This window comes from Balaenoptera musculus, chromosome 1, assembly GCF_009873245.2.
Source record: "Balaenoptera musculus isolate JJ_BM4_2016_0621 chromosome 1, mBalMus1.pri.v3, whole genome shotgun sequence".
Taxonomy (NCBI): Eukaryota; Metazoa; Chordata; class Mammalia; order Artiodactyla; family Balaenopteridae; genus Balaenoptera; species Balaenoptera musculus.
In genome coordinates this window covers 112,902,693-112,914,639 of record NC_045785.1, presented here as the reverse complement: position 1 = coordinate 112,914,639, position 11,947 = coordinate 112,902,693, and the positions used below count along the sequence as shown (strand labels likewise).

Below are 11,947 nucleotides of genomic sequence, written 5' to 3'. Positions count from 1 at the left end.
CCACCGGTCGGAAGACCCCGGTCGTATGTCTCGGAAGACTAGGAGGGACAGGGATTCTGACGCGAGGCCTGCTGGGAGGTGTAGTTCGTTAATTGAGGGAAATCACGTGGGGAAGGGGCGGTACTTGGGTACCGAGACTGAGTTAGAGGTGTCACGTGGGGCACTTCCCTCTTTGCCTTTGACCGAGACGCAGGCGCAACCCTCCTGCTGCTGCAGGGATCCTTGTGACCCTTCCGGTGTGTAAAGCCAATCCGTGCACAGAGAAGCGGGGCGGACCGAGAGGAGCGGAGGGAGCTCTGAGAGCCACGGCCGCCGCCACTGCCGCGGCAGGGGCGTGGAGGGCAGGGGGCGGCCCAAGCGGAAGTTGCAAACATGGCTCAAAGCAGAGACGGTGGAAACCCCTTCGCCGAGCCCGGCGAGCTTGACAACCCCTTTCAGGTGACTTGCGCCGGCCTCTTTGGGGCAGCTGGGGTAATTTCTCGAGTCTAGAGGGTCGGGCTAACTTGTATTCCCGTTCGTGACATTTGATCCGAGGAAGGGCCGCCACGTGGGAGTGACGACTACTCCAGACCAGTGAGCATCCTGGGGGGGCGGGCCCTGCCCCTTAAGGAGCTGGTACTGGCAGTGTGGCGTGAAGGATTGGGGGCAAATATGGGGACAACAGCGTGGGCCCCAAGCTGCAGTCCTTGGAGCCACAGCAATTGAGAAGAGGCCCCTGTTAGTTCCCCCAGAGGCACCAGGTGCCAGCTGAGCCCCAGATCTTTGCCCACAGGACCCAGCTGTGATCCAGCACCGACCCAGCACACAGTATGCCACGCTTGACGTCTACAACCCTTTTGAGACCCGGGAGGTGAGATTCTGGAGAGCACGGGCGAGCGAGGAAGGGTAGGGTATGCTAACAGGCCCACTTTGTTGGGGTATAGGGGACTTTTTTGCACGCAAAGGAAGAAACACCGTGATCTTAGCTCCCTGAGAGAGACCAGTCTGCCATGGGATGCCTAATCCTTCTAAAGACACTAAGGCCAAGGATCCATCGGTTTGAGCTCTAAATGTCAGTCTTGGGAGGACCTGGAGCCTGGCAGGGCCTGATGAAGACCCTGTCTGGGGAGCCTTTTTTGAAGAAGAAAAGGGATGGGGCCGGTTGGAGTTGCGGAGAAAACAAACTATGTTTAGATATACAGTTAGAAAACAAGGGATGAAAAAGACTAGACCTGTTTGTCTCACTGCAATAGAAAAAGGTAAGAGTTTTTAAAAGTTTAAGGAGGTTGATACGGTAGATAAGTGCTTTGAGTCCTGGCTAAGGAACTCGATGTGAGAGGTTATGGGGGCTGCTGCAGGTTGTAAAAGAGTTCTCTGATACAAACACAAGAACTCGCTTTCTAACAACTGGGGGAGGGGCTGCCACCTTAGGTAATGAGTTCTAGGTCTAAAGGTATTCAAGTAGACTCTAGATTCCTGTGTTATGAACGACTAGATGATCCCTAAGGTTTTTTCCAAACTCAACAGCCACCACCAAGCTATGAGCCTCCTGCCCCTGTTCCGATAGCTCCCCCCTCAGCTCCCCCTTTGCAGTCTTCGAGAAAGCTCAGCCCCACAGAACCCAAGAACTATGGCTCCTACAGCACCCAGGTAAAGGGGGTGTATGGGTAGGGGTTGAGGAGAGGGGCCAGCCCTGGGTTCAGGACTCACATTGCCCTCTGCTCATACTGGTCAGGCTTCAGCTGCAGCAGCCACAGCTGAGCTGCTAAAGAAGCAGGAGGAGCTCAACCGGAAGGCAGAGGAGTTGGACCGTAGGGAGCGAGAACTCCAGCATGCTGCCCTCGGGGGCACAGCTAGTAAGTGGATCCTTGATAGGGTTGGGGAGGGCATCTGACAGGTTCGAAGTCTCAAAAAAGGACCTCAGAGCATGGGCACTGGAGCCAGATTGCTGAGTTTGAATTTGGGTGCTATGTCTTATTAAGGGTGAGCTCTTAGGCAAGTTATTTAATCTTGAGTGCCTCAGTTTCCTCACTTGTAAAATGAGAATAATGTTTGTACCTGTTTGACAGGATTGTTGTGAGGGTTAAACAAAGTCATCTATACAAAATGCTGGGCACAGTGCTTAGAAGTTGTAAGTCATAATAAACACAAGTCCTAATAAACACTCAGTATTAAAATAACTTTTGCCACTTGCCCTTGTTTCTTTGAACCCTCAAATTGGAAATAGAAGAGAGGACCGGAGGTGAAAGGAAGGGGGAGTGATTTGTTGGTCTCTGTCTCACTTGTGAGATCCTCCTGCTCTTTTTGTGCCTTACAGCTCGACAGAACAATTGGCCCCCTCTACCTTCTTTTTGCCCAGTTCAGCCCTGCTTTTTCCAGGATATCTCCATGGAGATCCCCCAAGAATTTCAGAAGACAGTATCCACCATGTACTACCTCTGGATGTGTGAGTAGTGAGAAGCCTTTTTGAAGGAAGAGTACAGGTAGTAACTTGTACATCTTTCTTTTCTTGGAGCCCACTCACCCAGAACTAGACACTTCACCTATCCTCAGCATTTGAGTTTAAGGCTCATTTCTCCAGGAATCTTACTGGATTACTCCTTTTATAGCATTTAGAACTTATTCTCCAGCCTTCTAGCAAATGTATATTCTTGCCCTCTCCCCCTTCCCCTTGTCCTTATGCATAAACGTATTCTGAATCATTTAAACGTCTTTGCCAAGGGGATCACACATGATTGAGATTTGCTAGCTCTGTCTCCCCTACTGAGGATCCTATGAAGGCAGAAGCCGCCTTCCTTTCCTTACTCTGCCACATTTGGTGAGGGCTGTGGGGTGGGCTTCTAGGGAAAGGAGCTTTCATTGACCCATCATCCTGTTCCTCTAACCCTTAGGCAGCACTCTGGCTCTTCTCCTGAATTTTCTTGCCTGCCTGGCCGACTTCTGTGTGGAGACCAACAATGGCTCAGGCTTTGGGCTCTCTATCCTCTGGATCCTCCTTTTCACCCCCTGCTCCTTTGTCTGTTGGTACCGCCCCATGTATAAGGCTTTCCGGTAAGAAGGGGGAGTGGGGATGATGGCAGGGAGGGGACTTGGATGGGTCCCATTCTGCTTCTCCAACGCTAATTCTTTGCCTACACTTCCCTTTCTTTCTCTTTGCAGGAGTGACAGTTCATTCAATTTCTTCGTTTTCTTCTTCATTTTCTTCGTCCAGGATGTTCTGTTTGTCCTCCAGGCCATTGGCATCCCAGGTTGGGGGTTCAGGTCTGTGAGGCTGCCATCTACCTTCACCCCTTCCTCCCACTCCTGTAGACCAAGTCAGCCTTGGGTACTGGCATAGGAGTTGTTCAGAAAAAGGAAATGTGGTTTTTATCCTTGGGAGGTGCTAATTTAACCAGAGAGACAAGATGTCCTCCATGATAGAGAGCCCAGACACAACTCTCAACAGACATAGATTAAGGGAAAGATGGCTGTGGTCAATCTGAAGAGGCTTCCTGGAGGAGACATGTGTAACCATGGTTGGAGAAGAGGAAGAATCCTCAACAGAAAGGTCTGTTTGGAGTGAGGATGTCTGGAAGAGCTTGGAGAGCTGGGAGCTGATCGTTCAGGAGCTGGGATTAAACTGTGAAGAGAGTAGGTGTAGTTTGGGATTGCGGTGCATGGAAAGCTGCCAGACTGACAGGAAAACGGCCCCTGGTGGGAAGACATAACCAGCAGAGAAGCTGGGGGGACAGAGACCCAGCTGTGAGCAGCCCCTCTTCACTTCCACATGCTTTCTCCTCCTTACAGTGGCTGGATCTCTGTTCTGACGGTGCTGAAGGCCAACACAGCTGTAGCTGTGCTCATGCTGCTGGTTGCCCTGTTCTTCACTGGCATTGCTGTGCTGGGAATTGTGATGCTAAAGCGGGTGAGGGGCTGTAGGTGGGGCCAGGAGAGTGAGATCATGTGTCCCTAGGGGCATGGGTGGAACATTCAGGAGCAACTGGGGAGGGCCAGGCTGAGGGATGGGTTCTCAGCTAATGGACCTGGGAGGTGGGTGTTGTGGGGTATGTGTGGGTGTGGGTTGGTAGGGAGCCACGAGGGAAAAGCTAGAGCTGCAGGCTGGTGAGTGGTGGTGATGGTGTTAGATTGGAGTGGGGTAACAGTGGCCAGAACGTGCTGTAAAGTCTATGCCTCTACTTGCAGATCCACTCCTTGTATCGCCGCACAGGTGCCAGCTTTCAGAAGGCCCAGCAAGAATTTGCAGCTGGTGTCTTCTCCAACCCTGTGGTGCGAACCGCAGCTGCCAATGCAGCCGCTGGGGCTGCCGAAAATGCCTTCCGGGCACCGTGACCCCTAACTGGGATGCCCTGGCCCTGCCACTTAGGGGAGGTGACCTAGCCCCCATCCCTGAGGTCTCTGGGACTTGATGAGACGTCACTACTTGATGTCTTCACTATAGTGCCCCCAGTCCCACAGCCATGGCTGCTGAACCTGACTTAAGGGTGTGGGGAGCCCAGTGTGACCCAGTCACTGCTTCCCTCCCACTCCCCTTCCCCCAATCAGGCCACACTGCTGCCACCTCTACACACCCCAACCCAGCTTCCTTCTGCTGTGCCAAGGCTGTTGCTTCGGTTATTTAAATAAAAAGAAAGTGGAACTGGAACACAAATCACACCGTTTCTGGAATTTTAATGGGAACTAGGCCTTATGGAAGAGAAAGTGGAGGAGACTAGAATGGAAGCAGAATGTGGACTCCAGAGGGAAGGTCTGACCTGGCCTTAGTGTAAATGGAGAGCTCTCAGGGATGGGGCAGCAGAGTACGATGATGGCAGGCGCAGGAAGAGGGAGGGAAGTCCACGGTTGGGGTGGAATCGCGGAGCTGCCAGGGAGCCCAGCTCCCTACCCCTCTCCATTAATGACAGGGAAGGAGCCTATACTTCTGCTGGGAACACAGCAGGCCAAGGGGCCTGAGAGGCTGGGTGGGGCTCAAGTGGGAGCCGAAAGCGTTGCTAGCTCCGGCGGCCAGCTCACCCTGCAACCCTGCCTCCTGCTCCCTCCCTCCCTCTCTCTTTCTCCCTCTCCCTCCCTCCCTCCCTCCTTCCCTCCCTCCCTCCCTCCTTCCCTCTCCCCCTCCCACAGGGTCTCTGGCGGGGACTACAACTCCCGGGGTGCACCGCGCTGGCCCTCGCACCATGCCCCTCCTCCCGCACCATCCCATCCCCATCCCCCGCCTCCAGTCCCGGACCTGCTGCAGCCGAGCTGGGGGAGCGGGGGTGTGGTGGGCAGGGGAGCGGGGCTGGCGACCCAGGAGGCGGCGGCACCGCCGCAGCCTCTCCCCACCAGGCAGCCTCGGATCCCACTGGACACTGAGGGCACACCGACTGCGCCTCTAGAGTCACGCCGCCTCTCCCCTCTTCTCTAGACTTCTTTCCCATCCTTCTCGCCTTCACCCTTCCCACCCTTCCCTGGGTTCCGGACCGCCGCCCTCTCTTCACTCCCGGACCGGCCCTTCTCGGCGCCTCTCTTCTCTAGGGAGATGCGATGAGCCGGTGCCCCCGCGTCCTCATCGCCGTCCCGGGCACGGTGCCCGTCCAGTGCCCGTGGTGGGGAGGGAGCACTCCGGGGCCCCTCCGTGACGCCCCTCCCTTGGCCCCCTCCTCAGCTGGAGTCCCTGGGCCATGGCCCAGGGGACCCAGCCAGGGGGTGGGGTCTAGAGCGAGGGGGGTGGAGAGGAGGAAGGACGAGGCCTTGGGCGCCTCTGAGATGCTCCCAAGCGTCAGGGGGAGCCGAGCGAGGCTTAGGCAACCGGGCGGCAGGCATGATGCCCTCGCCTAGTGATTCCAGCCGCTCACTGACTAGCCGGCCCAGCACCCGGGGCCTTACCCACCTCCGCCTCCACCGACCCTGGCTGCAGGCTCTGCTCACGCTGGGGCTGGCTCAGGTGCTCCTGGGCATCCTGGTGGTCACCTTCAGCATGGTGGCCTCATCTGTCACCACCACCGAGAGCGTCAAGAGATCCTGCCCGTCTTGGGCTGGATTCTCGGTGAGTTGGGTGCACAGTTGTTGGGTGGGGGAGGCTCCTCGGGCCCCACCCCTCCACACCAGCTGCCAGTCCAAATCCTGGCCTCTCCTCCCTCTCCTGGTCCTCCTCCTCCTTACAGAGCTGGGTGCACCCTGTGGTGAGGGGCTCACTCAGGTGCCTCCCCTGTCAGGCTGAGCCTGTGCCCACTCTATCCCCAGCTGGCGTTTTCCGGGGTGGTTGGCATTGTGTCTTGGAAGCGGCCGTTCACTCTAGTGGTAGGTGCCAGGGTCTGATGCCCACGGGGAGGCAGGTGCCTAGCACCTGAGGGGATGCCTATTTATGCCCTCGAAAAGGGAATTGACTCTCCCATTCATGCTGTCCAGGCACAAATGTCTGTGAAGGAGGGTGGCTTCATCTGCGGTAGAGAGTACTCTTGGGGTCCCAGCCCTGAGTCTGTGCCCTGTTTCCCCCAGATTTCCTTCTTCTCCTTGCTTTCGGTGCTCTGTGTCATGCTCAGCATGGCTGGCTCTGTTCTCTCCTGTAAAAACGCTCAGCTGGCCCGAGACTTCCAAGAATGCATCTTGGTGAGATCTGAGGAAAGAGAGCCTGAGAGTGCTGGTTGGGGGAGGTGTGCAGGACAACCTGGGCTTGTCCTGATTCAGGCTGCCTCACCCTCTCCACTCCCACTCAGGACGGAAAGGTCTGTGTGTGCTGCCCTCCTGTTCCTCTACTGCGGCCCTGTCCAGAGTCAGGGCAGGAACTGAAAGTTGCCCCTAACTCCACCTGTGATGAAGCCCGAGGGGCCCTCAAGGTGAGCATGCACCCCCCCCTTCCCCCCCTCCGCCATTCCTTCCTCTCCCGCCATCTTCCTGGTTCTCACCCTTCTGCCTCCTCCTGGAGTCCTCACAGGCCCCGAGTTTGTGGGATTTACTCCACCCCAGGCTCCTCTCACATCCCTCTCTCTCTCTTGCCTTCCCCAGAACTTGCTCTTTAGCGTCTGTGGGCTCACGGTTTGTGCCGCCATAATCTGTACTCTCTCTGCTATTGTTTGCTGCATCCAAATCTTCTCCCTGGACCTTGTGCACACGGTGAGTGGGGAGCCGGGGTCAAGGCCAAGAAGGTAGGATGCGGGCAGGGTGTGTATGCTGGGATTGGGCTTGAGGGGTGATGGTTACAGTGCTGGCTTTTGAGCACCAGGGGCTGTGGGTCACCTATTAGGCATGTCTGTTGCAGGGTTATTTAGGGGGTCCAAAGGAAGGTGAGGAGGGAAATGACAGGGAGTAAGAGAAGTATGTGATGCCAGTCTGGGGGCATTGAAGAGTGGGACTAAAAGTTGGGCGGAGTCAGGAAGGTCTTAGATGGGGGTGGGGATAATGGGTTGATGTTCTGGTGGGGACAGAGAACAGATAGTGATTCTGGGTGCAGAAAGGTCCATGTAGAGGAGGACTTTCTAGATGGGCAGGGCAAGAGCTGAAGGTCTTCTGCTGGGGCGGGGTTAGAGGAGGAACTGGTTTTGGCAAAGGGGCCAGAACTGAGCTTCTTGGAGGGGGTGGGGCCAGAAAATGTAGATGAGAGAGGAGTTTGGGAGCCAAGGAGCTGTATTCCCAGAAACCAAGTTTGCTGACTTGCTTGCTCCCCAGCAGTTGGCCCCTGAGCGCTCAGTCTCAGGTCCTCTGGGGCCTCTGGGCTGTACATCCTCGCCCCCAGCCCCTCTCCTACACACCATGCTGGACTTGGAGGAATTTGTACCGCCTGTGCCCCCGCCGCCCTACTATCCCCCAGAGTACACCTGCAGCTCAGAAACAGATGCACAGAGGTGAGGCCAGGTGGAATCTGTGGGGAAACTAAGGAAGGCGACTGGGGCTGAGGCCGGGGATTGGTGGGGAGAGATTTTTTTGGAATAGGAGTTCTTTCCCGGGCTTTGACCCTCTCCCTCATCCTGCCAGCATCACCTACAATGGCTCCATGGACAGCCCGGTGCCCTTGTATCCTACTGATTGCCCCCCTTCTTATGAGGCCGTCATGGGGCTACGAGGAGACAGCCAGGTGAGAGCAGGGCTTGGTGTGGGCTGGGGAGTCAGAGATAGAGCCTGAAAAGCTGGGTGAGCTGCTGTCACTGGATAAAGATAATACTAGCTCTCATGATCTTTATAGCACTAGCACATTCACTGTCATCTTTGATCTGCTTGAGAGCTTGGCGAGGTGGGTGGGGTAAGAACTATTATTTCCATTTTACAGATGTGGAAACTGAGGCCCGCATAAGTGACTTGAACAAAGTGACAAAGCTGGACTGGAATCTAGGTCTCCAGAGCTCTGTGCAGCCTATGGGATGGCCTAATCAGTGTGTAGGGCTCGACCCTTGACCCTTGTGTCTTCTGCAGGCCACTCTGTTTGATCCTCAGCTTCATGATGGCTCCTGCATCTGTGAGCGAGTGGCCTCCATTGTAGATGGTGAGCAGAAAGTGGGGAGGGTGGACAAGGTCTGGGATGCCTGGGATAGCAGAGCTGGGTGTGGGGGGCAGAGGGGGAGAGACGAGACCGAGTGGGTGGTTAAGGGACAAATGAGGGCTGGGGCTTCTTGCAATCCTGGGCTTAGCTGTCTCCTCTGAGATAAAACTGGAGGCAGGATGGCCCGCAAGAGGCTGGGCCTGAGAAAAGAGGAACCGCCTGCGCGGCCAGGCTGGTGCTACCCGGCAGCCCCTACCACCCACAGTGTCCATGGACAGCGGGTCTCTGGTGCTGTCAGCCATCGGTGACCTCCCTGGGGGCTCCAGCCCGTCGGAGGACTCGTGCCTGCTGGAGCTGCAGGGCTCCGTGCGCTCCGTTGACTACGTGCTCTTCCGCTCTATTCAGCGCAGCCGCGCCGGCTACTGCCTCAGCCTGGACTGCGGCCTGCGGGGCCCCTTTGAGGACAGCCCCCTGCCCCGGCGGCCCCCGAGAGCTGCCCGCTCCTATTCCTGCTCTGCCCCCGAGGCCCCACCCCCGCTGGGTGCCCCCACAGCTGCCCGAAGCTGCCACCGGCTGGAGGGCTGGCCGCCTTGGGTGGGACCCTGCTTCCCCGAGCTGAGGCGGCGGGTCCCCCGGGGAGGCAGCCGGCCAGCTGCAGCCCCGCCCCCCCGAGCCCCGGTTCGCCGCTTCAGCGATAGCTCAGGTTCCCTCACCCCACCGGGGCACCGGCCTCCTCAGCCGGCTCCCCGACCACCGCTGCTGCTGCCACGGTCCCACAGTGACCCGGGCATCACCACCTCCAGCGACACCGGTGAGCCGCCACAAGATTCAGGAGAGGGCAGGCACTGGGAGTTAGAGGGCCAGTGATACCCACCAGGATTTGGGACACTGTTGAGGCCCCTGGGGAGGAAGAATGGGTGAATTCACTCCTGCAGTAGACACTTCTTATGTCACCTCCTAGAAATACATCAATAGCTTAGTGGCAAAAAGAAGAGGATTTGGGTTTTGGAACGCAGTCTCACAGTTCCCAGCTTGGGCTAGTTACCTACCCTCTCCAAGCCTCAGTTTCTCACCTGTAAAACAGGTATAATAACAGTACCTCACCACAGGTACTGTGGAGTTACTGAGGAGAGATGCAGGTCAAGTGCTTAGCCCTGGCACAGAAAGTGTTTGTCATTACCGTTATGTGCCAGGTACTGGAGAGGCTGCAGCAGGGCACGATAGCGCCTTAGTCCCTGATTTGGTGGATTGTACCATCTAGTTGCTGGCGGACCTGAGCAGAGATGATGCCCCCTTGGTTGGGAATGGGGTGTGGAATCTGGGCTTGAGTTCTCAGGAGGGCCGTGAGATTGGCGGGCGCATCTACTGAGCGCTCCCACTCAGTCCCTGTCTCTGTCTTCCTTCTCAGCTGAATTCAGGGACCTTTATACCAAAGTGCTTGAGGAAGAAGCTGCTTCCATTTCCTCTGCAGATACAGGTGAGGCATATGGTTGGTGCCCAGGGGGCAGTGGGTAGGGGAGTGCTGCCTGGCCTTCTCTGCACCTCCCATTCCACCCACTCTCCCTCTCTCTCTCTCTCTCCAGGGCTCTGCTCTGAAGCCTGCCTCTTCCGTCTAGCCCGTTGCCCTTCCCCCAAGTTGCTACGTGCTCGCTCAGCCGAGAAACGGCACCCCATGCCCACCTTCCAGAAGGTCCCCCTGCCCTCGGGCCCTGCACCTGCCCACTCCCTGGGGGACCTGAAGGGCAGCTGGCCAGGCCGGGGCTTGGTCACTCGTTTCCTCCAGATGTCTAGGAAGGCCCCAGACCCCAATGGGAGTGGAGCCCATGGACATAAGCAGGTAGAGTGAGGGGAATCCAGTGAAGACACCCGGGAAAGCCTGGTGCTTCAGGTGGGGCCACACTGATGCTCTTTCCTGTGGCCCCATCTAGGTGCCCCGGAGCCCATGGGGCCGGCCAGGCCGAGAGAGCCTCCACCTTCGCAGCTGCGGCGACCTCAGCTCCGGCTCCTCCCTGAGACGCCTCCTGTCTGGCCGCAGGCTGGAGCGTGGCACCCGCCCCCACAGCCTCAGCCTCAATGGGGGCAGCCAGGAGACTGGGCTCTGACCTGGGCGTCCTCCCACACTGAACAGATCCAGATGAATGCTGGGGCCACAGGCACCAGCTGGTTGGGACCAGCAGCCTCCAGCACCCCCTTGCACTGGCTGACACAAAAAGAAACCTGCTGAACACCCCCAGAAGTATCCCTTTCCCTCCTACCTCTAGGGGCTCCTGCTGCTTGCCTCTGCCCCTCCAGCCTGGGGAGACCTTCTGTCCTGCGCTGCATGGGTGTTCAGGCTGTGCGGAGAGATGCCCCTGCTTACAGCGTTGGAGGAGGAAAATAAAGCCCTGTTCCTCCAGCATGAGAGTAACTCTCTCTGATTCACCACGGGCCCTGTGGCCAGGGCAAAGGCATGTCCCGGTTGTTCGAGCACAAGGGGCTGTATGCCTGTGCAATGGGGTGGTGAGGCATGAAGGGTCAGAAAAATCTGGGTGGCCTCTCAGCTCTGCCACCTTTAGCTGCATGATCTTGGGCAAGTTATTTAACCTCAGTTGCCTGATCTGTAAAACATTGTGAGGATGAAAGTTTGTAAAGCTCTTAACACACTAAGTAAGGCTTCAATAAATTTCAATTTTCCCTTCTCTTCTGGATCATTCTTTGTCACCTTTGAAATTTGTTCTAGCATCTCTCATAGTTATGAAAACTCTCAAGACGCTGATATCTGTTTCCAGCTACCACACAATGTCTCTGCCCCTTTTCATAGCCAAACATTTTTTCTCTTCCTTCCTTCCACTCTTGAACATCCATTCTCTCCTCACCCATTCCCATCAGGCTCCTTCCCCTACCTCTCCCCAGGCACTGCTCTTTTTTTTTTTTTTTAATTTTTTAATTTTAATTTTAATTTTATTTATTTATTTCTGGCTGTGTTGGGTCTTCGTTGCTGCACGTGGGCTTTCTCTAGTTGCGGCGAGCGGGGGCTACTCTTTGTTGCGGTGCCTGGGCTTCTCATTGTGGTGGCTTCTCTTGTTGCAGAGCACGGGCTCTAGGCACGCGGGCTTCAGTAGTTGTGGCTCGCGGGCTCTAGAGCGCAGGCTCAGTAATTGTGGCGCACGGGCTTAGTTGCGCCGCAGCATGTGGGATCTTCCTGGACCAGGGATCGAACCTGTGTCCCCTGCGTTGGCAGGCAGATTCTTATCCACTGCACCACCAGGGAAGCCCCCAGGCACTGCTCTTGACAAATTTTTCAGTAAGCAAAAAAGTTAGACCCACTGGCCAATTCTCTGCCTGCATTTCACTTGACCTCTAAGAAGCATTTAACCCAGATAATCAGCATCTTTCCTCTTGAATTTTTCCCTTTCTTGTCTTTGAAAACATCATACTCTCCTAATTTTTCTCCTACTTTACTGTCTTGGTATCATTTGTCAGAGTTCACACCTCTGCCCAACCGCTTAACACTGGAGGGCTCCAGGGCGCTCCCCTTGG

General features: G+C 56.3%; 2 protein-coding genes across 6 annotated transcripts; both read left to right on the top strand.

The window, feature by feature from the left end:
• Positions 1-161: 161 nt before the first annotated feature.
• On the top strand, positions 162-4,627 carry SCAMP3 (secretory carrier membrane protein 3). The gene is made up of 9 exons (XM_036865120.1): positions 162-438; positions 773-850; positions 1,507-1,629; positions 1,715-1,835; positions 2,297-2,425; positions 2,871-3,030; positions 3,139-3,240; positions 3,766-3,883; positions 4,162-4,627. The coding sequence occupies exons 1-9, from the start codon at positions 373-375 to the stop codon at positions 4,306-4,308; spliced, it is 1,044 nt and encodes a 347-aa protein (XP_036721015.1). The 5' UTR covers positions 162-372; the 3' UTR covers positions 4,309-4,627.
• A 597-nt stretch (positions 4,628-5,224) lies between these two features.
• On the top strand, positions 5,225-11,096 carry FAM189B (family with sequence similarity 189 member B). 5 transcript variants are annotated; one of them, XM_036826673.1, is made up of 12 exons: positions 5,225-6,001; positions 6,199-6,255; positions 6,454-6,564; positions 6,672-6,791; positions 6,961-7,068; positions 7,624-7,796; positions 7,927-8,026; positions 8,362-8,431; positions 8,694-9,239; positions 9,837-9,905; positions 10,012-10,265; positions 10,357-11,096. In XM_036826673.1, the coding sequence occupies exons 1-12, from the start codon at positions 5,777-5,779 to the stop codon at positions 10,528-10,530; spliced, it is 2,007 nt and encodes a 668-aa protein (XP_036682568.1). In that variant the 5' UTR covers positions 5,225-5,776; the 3' UTR covers positions 10,531-11,096. The 5 variants fall into 5 exon arrangements, with proteins under 5 accessions (XP_036682568.1, XP_036682480.1, XP_036682640.1 ...); XM_036826585.1 differs by having other exon boundaries at positions 7,621-7,796; XM_036826745.1 differs by lacking the exon at positions 6,199-6,255 and having other exon boundaries at positions 7,621-7,796.
• Positions 11,097-11,947: the final 851 nt, after the last annotated feature.